This window comes from Mastigoproctus giganteus, chromosome 11, assembly GCF_048544385.1.
Source record: "Mastigoproctus giganteus isolate SK-2022 chromosome 11, ASM4854438v1, whole genome shotgun sequence".
Classification (NCBI taxonomy): Eukaryota; Metazoa; Arthropoda; class Arachnida; order Uropygi; family Thelyphonidae; genus Mastigoproctus; species Mastigoproctus giganteus.
In genome coordinates this window covers 159,962,972-159,981,089 of record NC_143585.1, presented here as the reverse complement: position 1 = coordinate 159,981,089, position 18,118 = coordinate 159,962,972, and the positions used below count along the sequence as shown (strand labels likewise).

General features: G+C 37.8%; 1 protein-coding gene across 1 annotated transcript in view; it reads left to right on the top strand.

Annotated features, from left to right (window-relative positions):
* Ranbp16 (Ran-binding protein 16) overlaps positions 1-18,118 on the top strand; it is a 902,587-nt gene that overhangs the window by 827,136 nt on the left and 57,333 nt on the right. The window contains exon 24 of the mRNA XM_090384993.1: positions 7,326-7,424. Coding sequence (XP_090241119.1) covers positions 7,326-7,424 — 99 coding nt within the window. The remainder of the gene's footprint in view (positions 1-7,325; positions 7,425-18,118) is intronic.

The following is an 18,118-nucleotide window of genomic DNA, read 5'->3' as shown; positions in this document are numbered from 1 at the left end:
ATTATTCCAATTATCACGTATATTCTTCCGATTTTCATTTATTTTTTAATTGGTAAGGTAATAAAGGGTAAATTTCTGCTTAATATATATTTGCTTTTATAGCCTGTGGATAATATTCCTCCTATTTTTGCTAATTAGAATTGCTGTTTAATAGAATTAAAATTCAATTCACAAACGTGATCGCAATGACCGGCGCTTACTGCACATCGTATAGTGAACGGTACTTTACTATGTTGAGTTTGTCGTAACATGATTTGATTGTACAGTGAACCAATTGTAAAAAAAAGGGGGGGGGTGTATGTTGTATTTTTAACTATTTACGTGAAACTTCGGATAATTGGGGCAGCCGCTTAATCGGGCCAAAATGCACTAGTCCCGAATTGTCTCAAATAACTGGATTGGACAGTATATACAATATTTTAGTATCACAATAAAAAGAATTAAAATCTTAATATAAAAGGAGACATACAAACCATTAACATTTTAATAAATTAATCTAATTTAAAGAAATAATCCAATGTTGTTTGTACAGTTTTTGTCCTGTATGCATTTTTCACTACAGCACAGACGTTATCAAATACAATAGTTGTTTCTTTATCAACGTTACTGCAGGCCAACACATTCTCTATTATGTTCAGTACATTTTTGGCATCTTTTTTAGATGGCAATGTGGGTGCTTCTTCGCTTTCACTGCCGCTGGTAACAAAAACATCATCGTTTTATTTGGTACCCAGCAGCTCTTCTGGTGTTGGTGTTGCAGTGGTAGCAACTTCATCATCTACCTTCACAAACTCTTCAAATTCACCAACAAAATCCATATGCTCCTTCAAATTCCACCGTTCCTCACTGTTGCTATCACATTCGCCTTCTGGACCATGTTTTTCGATGATGTTCTGTCCAAAGCCACTCTTTCTGAAGCAGTTGAGTATTACACTTGATGTAATACTTTCCCAAGCAATAACAAGATTATGGATAGCATCCAAGACATTCCAATTTGGCTGCAAATTGTTCTCTCCTTCTATGTTGCAGATCAAATACCTTATCAGGTGGGCTCTATATGCTCTCTTGAGGTTATATATAATGCCTTGACCCAGTAGTTGCATTAAACTGGTGGTATTGGGGAGGGGGGTAAAAACAACAGCCGTATATTTGTCAACTTGAGTGTCTCGGCAGAATGTGTTGTACAACAGTCTAGAATCATCAAAATGTTCCTTTTTTCTGAAAAATACTGACTGTAAGCCAAGCACTTCTATTGGCCTCATAATCACAGGGAAGTTGGTTAACTGCTTTAAAACATCTTGGCATGGAAAACTTACCAATCACAAGTGGCCGTAGTTTTGTACTACCATCTGAATTGCAGCATAACAGAACAGTGAGTCTTTGTTTACTTAATTTTCCACCAGGACAAGACTCTCCTCGAACATCAAATGTTTGAGGAGAGTCTTTGGCAGCAAATCATAAAATAAACCTGTCTCGTCAAGATTAAAAATATCCTTTGCCTCATATTTTTCAAGGATAGGCCGTACAGAACACAACCAGTCTGTAGCCTTTTCTTTGTCGACTAATCCAGACTCACCGCAAACATTTCACGAAACCAAGTTATTCCTGTCTTTAAATCTTTTGAGCCAGCCACTGCTGCATTTGAAGTCACTAATCCCATGTTGCTGAGCTAGATATGACTTTTCTTGCAAAATCGGACCTGATATTGGTAAATTAGAGACAACCATTTGTTGGTACCACTCAAAGTTTTGTTTCAAGCTCCTCGTGTTTTGCACCACAAATTCGTTTCCTGTTTTTCATCGCTGCTCCATTGTCACACACTTCTTCAAGTCTTTTTCGGTTTTTCAGTATTATAGATAAAATAGGTAAAGGAATGTTGTATTTGTTTGCAATGTTCGTTTTGCTTCTTTCCATCATATCAGTCTCTTGTATAATTTTTAGTTTAATTTCCAGGCTTAATTCTGTCTGTCTGTGTTTTGTCACCATAACACTGCTAGATAAGATTTAATATAAACAAATTTTAAATTAATTCAAAGACAGGTTCCGAAAAAGACATCAGCTCAGATAAAATGGCACAAAAAATAGATTGCTGTATATGATAGCAAAAGACTCTTTGAACTATCCTTCGTCCTTCAGAAAGATGTTTTTCAGAGTGCACTTGACGTTGTAGCGGCCATAAACTGCTTTTGTTTACACAAAACTAATTTCTAACAAGTCAGTGCCATCCTTCAAGAAATAGGGAGCAATTTCTTGAATAGGGAGGCCGGGGGCTGCAATCGGATTGCTCTGCCAAGATTTGTATTAAACATACAAAATGACAATATTTATTTCTTACGGGGTGAAAAAGAACTTTGTAATACATATTAACCGAATTTTGTAATAAACGAATATATTTACATAGAAAAGCCTATCCTTTCGCAAGGGAATGGTATGTGCTTCATATAAAGAGTACTTTGTATAAACGAGATTTTACTGTATATATATATATATATATGCACACATGCATCTTTTTTCTTTTTTTTTTTTTAGATGAAACTATATTATTGCCTAGCATATCTGAGTTTAAGGCTTACACATCTCAGTAGAAAATTTATTTTGTTTCCAAAAAATAAAACCCAAGTTCCTTCTAGAGACCACTTTTTTCAAGAAATGCTTAATCAGTGTTACTCTTAAATAGCACTGAACTCCTTGAGGAAAGTTAAAATCTTGATATCAGTAATGAAGAGTGTGACAGTAGAGAGTTTTTGTGATTCTAAGACAAGTAAATTCATTCTACACTGACGTTTTTTTTTTTTTTTATTTAAGTAACACTTGATTCAAAATTTGTACACCTTTTAACATATTCATGATCCAATTAGTATTAACCATAAAGTGCAAGGAAGCCACAGACTTTTGCTTCACTGGCCAAAAAAAAAAAAAAAAAGTATATAAGAAAATACAAATTATATACTTATCTCCTCATGTAGGTAACTATCCAGCTGAGCCTTTGAATTTCTTCAAACTGTCATCCTCAACTAGCTGTGGAGGCAACTTGTTCTGGTAATCAGTGACTCAATGGCTAAAAGAAAACTTCCTACAATGTAGTCTAAACTTCTTCCCCTGTAATTTGAATTTATTGCCCCTAGTTCTGAAATTCTTTATAACAGTGAAAATTCTGCCTTCATTCATTGTGCTTAAGCTCTCAGAACTTATAAACCTCAATCAGGTACCCTCTAAGGTGCCTGGTTGCCAAGCTCCGTAGCCTGCATAATCAAATTATATCCTCACACAGTTGCCCTTTTGCCAATCTCGCTCTGTGAGTTGCCTGTCTTTGTACCCTTTCAAGAAGCCCAATATCTTTTTTTTTTTTTTTTTTAGATGAGGTCTCCATGCTTGGACACCATATTCTAAATGTAGTCTTACAATTGCCTTATACAGTGGAATTATATGCTCTCCTGTCTCTACAAGATATTTGTTAAATCATCACTATGGGCTTTCCTGGCCACTTATTTACACTACTTAGAAAACTTCATGTCTTCCCATATCATAGCTCCCAGATCCCTTTCTTCTTCTACTGTTTTCAACTTCACCAATGCATTATTTATTTTTGAGTGTAAGACCTTCATATTTTTCTGCATTAAAACATAGCTGCCACTTTTCTGACCGTTCTTGAAGCCTGTTCAAGAGTCATCCTGAAGGAGCACTGCTTGGTACTGATCATTAACCATTCTCCCAATCTTTACATTGTCTGCAAATTTTGACATAATCCCCTTTATTCCTTCTTTGATATCATTTATGAAAGTCAGAAATAACAATGGTCCAAGGACCAATCCTTGGGACACTCCACGTCTGACATTACACCAGTCTGAAGAATATCCATTGATCACAGCCTTCTGCCCTGCAATCCATCTTAGAATCTTTTCAGTAATCCCCAGCATGTTCCAACTTATAGAGTAACCTCATGTGGGACTGAATCAAATGCTTTTTGATGAATTTGAGGTATTTCTCAAAACATCAAAGGCAGATATTGTTGGGATATCAGAGACTTGGTGTCACACAGATATAAGGAATGCAGAACTTGAATTGGGGGAGTACAACGTCTACAGAAAGGATAGACTAGATAGGAAGGGAGGAGGGGTTATGCTATTAGTTAAGAAATACATAAAATCCAAGGAAGTGAAGCCAGTGGGCATCGCTGGACAGTGCAGTGTCGAGTCAGTTTGGTGTGACATAAGCATTGGGAGATCAAAATTGAGAGTAGGAGTGTTCTATAGGCCTAATGACTCTGATGAGTATAATAAGAAACTGTACAGGGAAATAGAGTGGGCCAATAAATCAGAGAGTCTTATAATGGGAGATTTTAATTTCCCAGATATTGACTGGAGTTTGGGGGCTGGTCACTCACACACTAGCAAGGCTTTTGTGGATTTATTGGATGATTGTTTTCTACATCAGCATGTTCGGGAGGCAACTAGAGGGAGGAATACTCTTGATTTGATTATCAGCAGTGACTCTTCATGCTTTAAGAATCTGCAGATAAATGAACCACTAGGTGGCAGTGATCACAGTGTGCTGATGTGGGATTTACTCAAAGAGGTAACTACCATTAGGGGTAAAGTGAAGGGTTATTGCTTTCGTAAAGGCGACTACGATGGACTGAGACAGTATTTAAATTCTATCCAGTGGGACCAACTGATGATGTTACCAACAGCAAATGCAAAATGGGAAGCATTCAAAGAACTTAGCTTGGAAGCTACTAGGCTTTACATACCAACTAAGAAATATTGTTCAAGGTTTAGGCCTAAATGGATGTCAGATGAACTGATGAGGCATATGGCAGAGAAGAAACATGCATGGGATACATACAAATTAACACATGACACAGAAGCGTATGATAGATACAAGTTGATCTGTAACCAAGTTACAAAGGAGGTTAGGCAGGCGAAGGCAGAGTACCAGAAATCTTTGGCAAGGGATGCAAAGAAAAACAGCAAAGAGTTCTTTACTTATGTAAACTCTAGAAGGAAGGGGATGAATCAGATTGGTCCACTTGATATTGATGGGTCAACTGTTGATGATCCTGCTCAGGTAGCTAACAAACTAAATGAATATTTTGCATCGACATTCACACATGAGGAGTTATTTAGCGAGGGGAAAGCCAGGGGTGTATTCAACTCTAGCAGTAAGCTAGAGAATCTTGTAATAACTGAGAGTAAAGTGGAGGAGAAACTGTTGAAGATAAACACAAGAAAGGCACCTGGGGTGGATGGGATCTATCCAGTTATATTAAAGGAGGCAGCAGAGAAAGTAAGTAAACCCTTAGCCATAATTATGAGAGCTTCCTTGGACTCAGGGGAGGTACCTGCAGACTGGAGATGTGCAAATGTGACCCCAATTCACAAAGGAGGATCAAAGGCTGACACAAGCAATTATAGACCTGTGAGTTTAACTTCTGTTCCAGGAAAATTAATGGAGGCACTAGTTAAAGAGGCACTGCAGGATCATTTAGACAAGACTTCAGTTATAGCTCGGACACAGCATGGTTTTGTTAAGGGGAAGTCTTGCCTGACCAATTTGATTGGATACTATGATGCGGTCACAAAGGAACTGGATGCAGGGAATAACTTTGATATTATATACTTGGATCTTAGAAAGGCTTTTGATACTGTTGCACATGGAAGACTGCTGCACAAATTGGAGCAGTGTGACATTGGAGGCAAATTGCTGCTGTGGATAAAGGGGTGGCTGAGGGGGAGAAGACAGAGAGTGGTAATCAATGGACACTGCTCATCGTGGACTAATGTTATTAGTGGAGTCCCTCAGGGCTCAGTGTTGGGTCCATTATTGTTTTCTGTATTCATAAATGATATTGATGATGGTATATCAAGCTTAATGTCGAAGTTTGCAGACGATACAAAGGTAGGCAGGGTTGTCAAGGACACTACTGACACTATGCTGCTGCAACAGGATGTGGAAAGGTTGAGCAGGTGGGCTGAGAGGTGGCAAATGAAGTTTAACATTGACAAATGTAAAGTACTACACATGGGAAACAGCAACCCCAGAGCAACGTATCAACTCTGTGGTACTACACTGACAGTGGTAGAGAATGAAAGGGACCTGGGGGTGGTTGTGCAGGCAGATATGAAGTTCTCTGAGCAGTGCAGACAGGCTGCAAGAGTAGCTCATGGTGTATTGTCAATGATATATAGGAATTTTTCTAGCAGGGATAAGGAGGTGATTATTCCCTTGTATAAGGCAATGGTCAGGCCACACCTAGAGTACTGTATACAGGTCTGGAGGCCTGATTTCAAGAAGAATGTAGAGCTGCTGGAACGAGTACAGAGAAGGGCAACAAGATTAGTGAATGGAACAAAGGGGTGCTCTTACGAAGAAAGGCTTAAGTTTTGCAAATTACAGTGTCTGGAGACTAGGCACCAGCGAGGTGATCTGATAAAGGTGTATAAAGCATTGAATGGTTTGAGCATGCTCAATGCTGATGGGATTCTTCCTCTCGCTCAGAATAATCACCTGAGAGGGCATAAATTCAAATTGAGGAAAGACAGATGTAGGATAGATGTGCGGTGCGGAAATTTGCCTTTAGCCAGCGAGTGGTTGGTTGGTGGAACAGACTTCCATCCCTTGTCGTGGAAGTTGATAGCCTAAATAAGTTTAATTCTCAGCTGGACAGGTATTTTGAACGAACAGAGGGGTGAAGTGGAAGTGGTTTTTTTTTTTTTTTTTTTTTTGGCTGATGCTGCATAAGCTTGCTTTCTTGCATCAAATGCCTCTACTAATGCTAATGCTTTGCTAAAATCTAATAAACTTGTGTTTAAATTGTTCCCTACATTCAGCTCATGAGTAACTTTGTCAAAATAGTTTACTAGGTTAGTTAAACATGATTTTCTCTTAACAAAATCATGTTGGTTTACTTTAGGATGCCATTTCTTTATAAATATCCCTTAACTGTACTGTTAATCATTACCTCGATGACTTTCCCTACCACTGAAGTCAGACTAACTGGTCTGTAGTTACCGACTTCACTCTTAGAACCACCTTTATGTATTGGTGTTTATGTATCCATATGTATTCCATTCTTGAAATTCAGTTCTGCCAACATTTATTGATTCACTTAGTAATTTGAATTTATTTTTTTGTTTGTTTATTTACTGTGATGTTTGTATAAACATTGTCTTTTAGCTGTGGTTCTCGCATCACTCACAGGATACAAAAAGAACTATGATATATTTTAGTTCTAGTAGCTGTTTCATTAAAATAAAATAAACTTATGTTTTATTTATTTACTTATGATGTATATATTTTTTTTTTTTTTTTTTTTTTACTTTCAGATGCTTTCAACAATTCTAAACATAATTATGTTTGAAGATTGTCGAAATCAGTGGTCAATGTCACGTCCACTCTTGGGCCTTATACTATTAAATGAAGAGGTAGATTTATTTTTAGATCTTTTTATAAATAAATTCCTTATAATAATATTAAGCTGTTTAGTGTATTTGAAATGCACTTTGCAGACCTGTCAACTTCACATCTCTTTTTTGATTTTTAGGCAAGTTTCTTTTCTTTCAGATTTTAGTTGAGGTTTTTTTTTTTTTTTTTAATATACGTGCACACGAAACTTGCACAGTCTAAAGCTAACATCGCTGCATTAAAACTACATTTAATCTGTGAATTTCTTTTTTCCATACAATTTGTATTTAAAAACAAATAATAATTGCCTTATTTATTTATTTATTTTTATTTATTTTTTTTTTCCCCAATTGCAATGAAATTTTGGTCTCAACAAATGTTATTAACAAGCCCAAATGTAAAATTTCATGAAAATCCATCCACTGGGAGTCCCTCTAACAGAGGAATTCACCTTGTTTCTCACCATATCCATCTGTCCCTCTAGACAGATGAACATGATTATATGTATGTATTGTTGTTAGGGAGACTCCTACCAGTTCAACTCTGCCCAGTATCACTGTGAAGAACAGTACCATTGCAGGGGAAGGCACACTTATGTGATTAAAAAAAAAAAAACATTCTTGTTTATACTTCAGCACAACCAGGTCAGAGGAGTTTACAATAAATTATCAATACACACATTAATTGTATTTAGCAGTCACATGCTTAAACCCCAGTCTACTCAAAGACATGTGCTACTGCACTCACACTCCTGACCACTCAGCTACATCAGGCCTTAGTGTAGGGTTGTGTTGTTCTTCTTGACAACTAGAAGCATCATTCACAAAGAAAACTGATTTTGGGTACTCCTCCATACCACAGTTTGGTGGGCAGTCCAGTCAATAAACACCATCTTTTTCATTCCAGACTCGCCATCCACAGGAGATAGTGTAAGAAAAAAATAAATAAATTCCTGTGGTATAGAAAAAAAAACAAAAAAAACTGGAGAGTGAAGACATTAGATGATTAACATATGTATATGCGAATATCACCCCGGGGGCTCACATCTGGTGAGTATGGGCTTGGCAAACCCAGGGTCCTGAGCTGGATATCATCATTCTTCTCTTTCTTGGTGATTCCTTTCTACTTCTCTCTCTCTCTCTCTCTCTCTCTCTCTCTCTCTCTCTCTCTCTCTCTCTCTCTCTCTCTCTCTCTCTCTCTCTCACAGGGGGGTAACTTGGGAATTTTTTTTTTTTTTTGGCTGGTGCAGCATAAGCCTCAGGCTTCCTTGTACCATATGGCCATTAATAATAATAATAATAATAATAATAATAATAATAATATGCCTAAAAATTAAATGTAACTGGACTGTAAAGCAGAGTAAATATCAATCACATGTGGCGTACACACTTTTAATTTCTTGTGTTTCAGCAGTAACACAAGTCAGATTTTTTATGATTTGTTCACTTGTAAATGGTTGATTCTTCTAATTATTTGCTTTTGAAAATATTTTTTGTACATTTCAGATTGTATCAATTTCTCCGACACATCAATACCACTGTAATTAAGTCACTAAAAGAATTATAAAACATAAAAATCATAAAAATAATGTACTATGTATATTTAAAACAAAATTATCCAACAGATTAATATTAATAAAATTACATTATGACAGGAAATAGATTTGAGAGTCTTCATATAGCAATGGCAAGAGGATTGTGAACCCCTGTTGGGGGTAGCACATGCATCCCACCATTGAATCTGTAGTTCTTAGGTAGGATGTTTACTGCCAACTGTCCAGACATAAAGACACTTCTGGTGCCACAGTGGGATTATGATGGGAGTCGTGCTTTGCCACCACATTAGCAACACCCCTTATGTAGGAATGGACTTGGACTGGTCTATGAGGCTGGTGAAGGCTCAAAGTCAAGAATGGCTGATATAAGATTGTAGTTTGCACATGTGGCAGTTAGTTTTTAATGTCTGCAAGGAGTAATTAATTGATATTGTGACCTTTCTGACTCCTCACAACTATAAACCCATATCTCTCATCAGCTGTTTAAGTAAAACCATAGAAAAAATAATACACCATCAAATGACAAGACCTTGATTCCCAAAATATGATCACCAATAACCAATTTGGATTCAGAAAAAATTGATTATCCATGGATCTCATGGTCAAAGCTGAAACAAACATCAGGAATGCATTTATCCAAAATGAACATGTCATCATGGTATGCCTCAACATACAGAAGGCCTTTGACATCACTTGGCGTTTTGGTATCCTGAGATGTCTTCATTCCCTTGACATGAGAGGCCACTTACCATATTTCATACAGAAATTCCTTCAGCATAGGACATTTCAAGTTTGCTATTTGCAAATCCTTTTGCAAACTTATATACAAGAAGAAGGAGTCCCTCAGGGCTCTGTTCTCAGCACAACCTTATTTTCAATAAGGATAAATCAGATGATTAAAAATATTCCCAGCACTGTAAATTCATACCTCTATGCTGATGATCTGACTTTCTTCTACAGTTCACAGAACACGAGCTTCATTGAGAGGCAACTGCAAATCTCAGTTAATAATATTGAGCTGTGGATGGCACAGAATGGTTACTGACTGGAATGGTTATCATAAATCTAGAGTCATTCACTTTTGTAACAAATGGCAGATGCATCCAGATTCAGAGCTACACTTAACAAATCATCCTATCAGAGTTGTGAACAGTGTCTGTCTCCTTGGTCTGATTTTTGATAGGAAATGGCTTGCCAGAAAAATTGAAGTTACTAATTTCTTCTACGTCATGGGGGTGCAGATTGTTACACGTTACTTCACTTGTAGAGCCATAATCAAATCTCTCCTTGATTATGGTGTCCCAGTGTATGATTCTGCCAGGGAAAGCATGCTAGCACAGCTTGCTCCTATTCAACATTCTGCCCTGAGGATTGCTATAGGCACTTATAGAACATCACCAGTACGAAGTCTGTATATTGAAGCCCATGATGAAGTTCCCCATCAGCCTCAGGGAAAGATGTTACTTCTGAACTGCACAGCCAAAATTCGAAGTCTACCTACCCACTCCATTAGGCTGATACTTAATGATCCACAGTTCACAGTGTACTATAGAAATAAACCCAGGGTAGCTCAGCTTACTGGTATCAGATTGCTTGCATTATCACAAACTTGGAATATACATCTTGACAAAGTTCTCCAAGATCCATACAGTTCAGATCGTCCATGCTCTTCTATTATATCATCCTGTGACAGTTATTTGCAAAAGTAGGGGAAACATTCCCGTTCAAATATTAACAAACAACAACTCCATACTGTTCATACACAAAATTATCCACATTTTACAAAAATATACACTAATGGATCAAAGCTTGTGAGTGGAGTTGGTGCTGCAGCCGTTTCCCCGCCCCCTCATGACACGACCTCTGTTTCTCGTCCCACTGAATGCAGCAGTTATACAGCTGAATTATGTGCCATCAAGCTTTCCTAGAAAATATTCTCCATCTGTCTATTCAAAAAAAAGTGTAATATATCAGATTCGCAGTGCACTTTTATCCTTACAAAATTCTTCCTCACCGAACCCCTTAATAAAAACCAGAAAAACTCAACTGATGCAAATCCAAGACCAGCAAGTAGTCATATTTTGTTGAATCCCACGCCACACTGAGATAACAAGGAATGAAATTGCAGATTATGCAGCCAAACATTCATCCAACAGCTCATCACCACATTATTACGTTCCATATATCGACTATAGATCCGATATAAGAAGTATATGTTAGGAACAATGGACACTTCTATGGCCAGCTAAAATGCATAACAGGCTCCTTCAAGTAAAATCTGAACCACAGTTGGCTTCCAGTTTCCATGTAAACAGAAAAGAATAAATCATACTAGTCAGAGCATGAATCAGCCATAATGAGCTCACTCAACTGTTTCTTCTCAAAGAAAATGATCCACCACAGTGTGGAGGATCATTTCCTTCACACTGCAATACTCTGCTCGCAATAAAGCACATTCTTGTTGAATGTACGTTAAACACACATGTCCAAAAATCCTCATTGTTTTCTACAAAATTTTGAAGAACATTTAACACTTCACCATATATTGAAGGTAATGGGTATATGCTTCTGCTTCCTAAAACAGATACATTTATATATGACCCTTACTGACTGTTTTTACAATCATCCGGTGTTACCTCCATCTCATTGATGGGAATATGGCCCAAGTTGTCCTTGCGCCATAAATAACAATATCAATCAATCAAACAATCTGTCAATAGGACAACATGCCATGCTATAAGGCCCTGCAGGTTACAAACTGGTTTTGGAAACATAACAAATTCTCTGTACTCCCATGGCTACCCAACTCACCTGAGCTCAAACCAATTGATCATGTTTGGTAGCAAAGGAAAGGGCATTTGATGCTATGGCAATCCACCTGATAATTTGCTTGCATTACCAGGTGCATTTTGCAATACATGGGTAGTACAATGCACCCAGTACCACAGGACACTCTGTAACATCTTGTGGAGTCCATGCCAAGATGTGTACAGGCTATATATGGACAAAAAGCACAAGGTATTAGATATGTGTTGCAAAGCCAACTCAGTGTAGAGCATGTATGTTGCAATCAGAATATATAATCTGCTGATGAAGAAAGTCTTGGCTTTAGAAAGCTCCTGAATATATATTTATTATTTTTATATTTTAATTTTGTATTGCTTCTGTGTAGTTTAATTTTAAATATATAGTTATATTAAATACCAATTTATTTTTATGAATTTTTTTTTTTTTTTTTTTAGTGACTTAATTACGGTAGTATCAGTGTATTTGAAAAATTGAAACAAAAACTTAGCATTGGTAAGGGTGTCCACATGTTGGAAAAGATTTTGCAGCTCCGGCAAATGCTAAGTTTTTAATTATATTTAGTTGTTTTATTGAATTAATTGTTATATTAAATTATTTTCTATAAGTAACTTATAGTCCTAGTCAAGCTCCTTCATTTATTCTGAATTTAAATAGTGATTTTGAAAGTTAATACTTAGTGTCCATAGATTTAACCATTCATAACATGCAGCCATTGTTATATGATACAAGGTATATCCCGAACAGCGTAAAGTTTAACGAAAAACTAGATAGCAAAACCCTTAGCAATGTATTAGAAATCAGTAAAATTTATTAAATTTCATTGTTAATTAAATTGTACTTAAATGGAATCATGACCCAGACTAGAGCAGCAAAGCAATGCTCACAGATTAGCCAGAGTGCTGTGGCACAGGGGAGAACTAAAGGGGGCGATTCTCCAACGCATCATGGTCTAAAAAAATTTGTGAAATGTTTGCAGGCCTGTCTAGAACAGGACATAATCTAGCCAAGGAGGATGTCTTTGTGTGTGCTACTTGCAGAGACTGAGGAAATTAGACGCCAACTCAGCATTCTGATGGGTGTCTATGAGAGCTTGATCAGGTGTAGGGTAAATGCCCTCGAAGAAATTAATATGAGGGGCCCATCAAGTTCTCAGCTGCCCAGCTCAATGGCAGAGCTCACTCCCATGCATCAGGCAACATAGAGGCAATCTCCAAGGCACAATGCGCTGGTCCCGCAGGAACTACAGTGGCAGAAAAATAAACTGTATCACTTGTGAATTTTGCAAATAATGTGTTTTGCACTGCATTGTGGGTTGCAGAAATGTTCTAAATGCATTTGTTAGATGGGATATATATCTCTGTGAATGAAATCCAATAAAAAGACTCCACCTAATTGCCATAAGTATCTTCCTAAAGGGTAAAATGAGTAATTAATGGAAATAGAGAAATTGTGCAAATGGCAATCATAACAACCACACATACATTTTATTGCATTCATGTGTGCAAACTGAAATGACAAATTAACATAATAGTATTATTTTTTATTATTATGTACTGTAAATCAGCAAAAAAGCCCTCAATATTTTGTTGTTTCTCCTCGAGCCGCAATTACAGCCTTGCAATAATATAGCATAGAGTTAATCAACTTTTGGATATACGGTTGCCCAATTTCCTTGGTATACCACACCTTTACAATGTTCTCCTGCAGCTGAATCTTGTTAGCTTCTTCTGAGCAATTTTAGACGACAATATGTACCAGAAAGTTTCAGCAGGGTTCAAATCTGCACTGTTGCCGAGCCAGTCCAACACTGTAATGCCAGCATTTCTGAGGTATGACTGCACTTTAAGGGAGAAAAATGCGAGAAAACATTGGTGTAAGTATGTTTTAAGCCTTGTGAGACAAGAAGACAAACTTATAGAATAAAACTTAAAGATTTTGCTGTGTGGCAAGGTGCTCAGTTCTGTTGAATAGTGCAGTTTTGGATGTAGTAGTAGTAGTAGTGGTGGCATGTGATGCAAGAAAGCAAATGTATGAGCTTATCAACGTATCAATGTATGAGCTTATCAACGTAGCAATGTATCAACTCTGTGGTACTACACTGACAGTGGTAGAGAATGAAAGGGACTTGGGGGTGGTTGTACAGGCAGATATGAAGTTCTCTGAGCAGTGCAGAAGGGCTGCAAGAGTAGCTCATGGAGTATTGTCAATGATATACAGGAATTTTTCCAGCAGGGATAAGGAGGTGATTATTCCATTATATAAGGCGATGGTCAGGCCACACCTAGAGTACTGTATACAGGTCTGGAGGCCTCATTTCAAGAAGGATGTAGAGCTGCTGGAACGAGTACAGAGAAGGGCAACAAGATTAGTGAATGGAACAAAGGGGTGCTCTTACGAAGAAAGGCTTAAGTTTTGCAAATTACAGTGTCTGGAGACTAGGCACCAGCGAGGTGATCTGATAGAGGTGTATAAAGCCTTGAATGGTTTAAGCATGCTCAATGCTGATGGGATTCTTCCTCTAGCTCAGAAAAATCACCTGAGAGGGCATAAATTCAAATTGAGGAAAGACAGATGTAGGATAGACGTGCGGAAATTTGCCTTTAGCCAGCGGGTGGTTGGTTGGTGGAACAGACTTCCATCCCTTGTGGTGGAGGTTGATAGCCTAAATAAGTTTAAGGCTCAGCTGGACAGGTATTTTGAACGAACAGAGGGGTGAAGTGGAAGTGGGTTTTTTTTTTTTTTTTTTTTGGCTGATGCTGCATAAGCTTGCTTTCTTGCATCAAATGCCTCTACTAATGCTAATGCTAATGTTATGCAGCATCAGCCAAAAAAAAAAAAAAAAAAAAATCACACCATTCCCTCCAAATGTCTGTGTGGTGATCCCTAATAACGGGTTTCAGGCACTCCTCCAAGATAGCAGTGTAGGTTTCTGCATTCACCATTCCATTAATAAACTTAATTTGCCCCACCCCTTTGCTTGTTATGCATCCCCAGACCATCTGACTAGCAGAGAACTTTAAAGTTGGTGTTATGCAGTCAGGATGGTAAGCCTCCGATTTTCATCTTCTGACATATCGCTTTCCATCTGAGCCATGCAGGTTGAATTTTGATTTCTCAGAAAAGATGATGTCCCATTGCTCTTTTGTCCATGAAACATGCATTTTATTCCAAGCAAGTCACTTCTTCCTTGTTTGTTGGGTCAACACACATTCCGAAAGCCGTCTTTGGATAGTTTGTGCACTTGTTTCAACATCAGAGGACATCTCAAAGTCCCGTTTTAGATCAGTAGCACTAGCATAGCAATTACGAAGGCATAACTGTTTCATATATCGATCTTGGGAAGGTGTAGCCACTCTCTTACAGCCTGATCCAGTCCTTCTCTTCACATCACTGGTTTCATGCTTTAATTTCAGCACTCGGGATACTGTTGACTGGTGGCAGTTCTAGCTGGTTCGACTACTACTGGTCTGGGGTCTATTGGTACACTCCAATCAAACACTTCCACTTCAGGATCGTCAAAAATCCATGTTTCTTTTGGGATTGTCTCCGTAACAGTTGGATCTGGAAGTTCAACATCTGATTCCTCTGTGCATAGTTCTGGAAAAAATTTCCGGTAGAACTACCTTCGTCAATCGATCTACATGCACTAGCTGGTTGTCTTTGGAATGATACATATGCTGTATCCTACAGTTAACGGGTGAGATCTGACTGATCACTTGATAAGGACCTGTGCTTAAACGAGCATGTTTATTTGTAATGCCCACTTTTACCTTAGGAGTAAAAAGATAGATCAGACTTCCTACATGAAATCCTTATCCACTGCTATTAATGCCCTTATGTTGTTCTTGCATTTGCACTGCTTCTTCCAGATGTTGAGAGACGATCTCATAAGTCCTAGGAAGATACGCACACATCTGTTCCAAATAATTTTCCAAAGTGTAATCTTGGGTGTGCCATAGGTTGGAGGCCAAATCTCTTCCCTAGATAAGAAAATTAGGGAATTCTTGCGTGGAACCAATCAGCATCCCTACTCGTACCCCATTGGTCCCAGTTGAAAAAGAACAATTAAAATCTGAATCAGGCTCTAAAAATATGGAATCTCCCACCAACAGTATTGATGTAGATGAGTTGCAAGATAATGAGAAGCCCATTCTAGAACTCCGTGCAGATGACAACATGGATATTGGATGCCCCACATTCCCAAAAAAAGACCTGAAAAAATGTCCAGCATAAAAAAAAAAGTCAGATGAATTATCCTCAGGTAAACCTAAATAATGCATAACATCATATAGTGAAATTCCAGAGGACTAAGCAGTCATTCTGATGAATTAATAGCTCATAATTAATAGCTAATAAGAGATTTAATAGCTCACTTCAATCCCATAGGTGTATGCTTACAGGAAACATCCTTGTCACCTCAAGTTTTGCCAAAATTTTCAAATTATACCATGTACAGATAAGATAGGAACTCAGAATCACATGCACATGGAGAAGTAGCTATCCTTGTTAATGCTAACATACCATCCAGACCAATCCAATTGAGAATACCCTAGAAGCTGTGGCAGCTCGCATTGCAATTGGTACATCATTTACCATTGTTTCCGTTTATATTCCGCCATCTGCACCATATCTGCTTTCAGAATTTGACAACCTTATTGCACAACTCCTAACTCCAATTTGTCATTTTGGTGATTTTAATGGACACCATCCACTGTGGGGGTCTGCCACAGTGGATAGAAGAGGCAAATTGATGGACAAATTCATGAATAATAATGATCTAAATTTATTAAATTCTGGATCTCCTACCTACATCCACTTACCAACCAGATCTGCTTCCGCAATAAACTTATCAATTTGTTCGCCATCCATATTTCCAATCATGACATGGTCGATATTAACCGATCCATATTTCCAAACATGACATGGTCGATATTAACTGATCCCTTTAACAATGATCACTTTCCAAGTATTTGCTAACTACAAACAGTCGTAACTCCAAATCCTGATTAACGATCCACTTGGCAGTTTAAAAAGGCAAAGTGGGGTGACTATTCTGCCCAAATACTCTTAGACAGATTTTATGTTCAAAGACAACATATTGATAATGTAAACACTTATATAACAATCAGATTCTGACTGCAGCTAAGGCCTCCATTTCAAAATCCACGCCATATCAAAAACACAGAAATCACTGAATGAATACAGATTGTTTAATTGCCAAACAAGAAAAAAACCATGCTTGGAGTTATTTCCGCAAGTATCCCACCACTAGTAACCTAATTGCTTTTAAAAGACTGAAAATAAACGCTAGACAAGTTAGGCGGAAAGCGAAACGGGATTCATGGATTGCTTTTGCCTCAACCATCACCAAAGACATGGATACATGGGTCATCTGGAAAAGAATGGCAAATGGCAAATTTGTTCGGCTGCCGATGTAAAATCAACGGTGTAAAATCAACTTCTTCATGCGCTGCTCATTCCCATACCACCAACCATTTACATTAATAGAATTTCAAGAATCATGAAACAGATCTTCCAATAGCACTGCAGGTCCAGATGGAGTTCATTATGTTATGCTAAAGCATTTACTTGAAGGAGATTTGAGAACCCTATTAATTTTTTATAATCGGATCTTTTCTGAAAATGCCTATCCTTCTTCATGGCACCATTTTTACATTGTTGCCTTACCAAAACCAGGAAAAAATCCTTCCTGTGTCGAAAATTACAGGCCAATATCTCTTACAAGCTGCATGGAGAAAATTTTCGAAATAATGGTTCATATTGCACTTAGAACAACCCTAGATGTGCTCATTAAAGCCGAATCTCATATCCGCAATGCCTTTTCATGAAACAACATCTAGTCATGGTCAGTTTAGATCTTGAAAAGGGATTTGATACTACATGGCGTCATGGTATTATTATAGACCTTTACCATCTGGGGCTTAGGGGCCATCTGCCGGAAATAATTTAAAATTTCCTGCAATTGCATTCTTTTCAGGTTTGATATAAAAACGTACTCTTTATATCTCACATTCAGGAAGAGGGAGTCCCACAGGGATCGATATGTAGTGCAACACTGTTTTCAATCCGAGTTAGCAGCATGACAGGAGATATCCCAAAAACCGTTCAAACTTATACGTATGCAGATGACCTTACCATTTCCTGTCAATCTCAAAGTATGAATACCATCAAATAGCAGCTCCAACTTGCCATAACCGAAATAGAATCCTGGACTTCACGGAATGGCTACCGACTATCAAAGAAGAAATGCACTGTCACTCACTTTCGCAAGAAACGAGCTCTTCATCCCGAACCTGAAATACAAATAAATGATACTCCAATCCCGCGTGT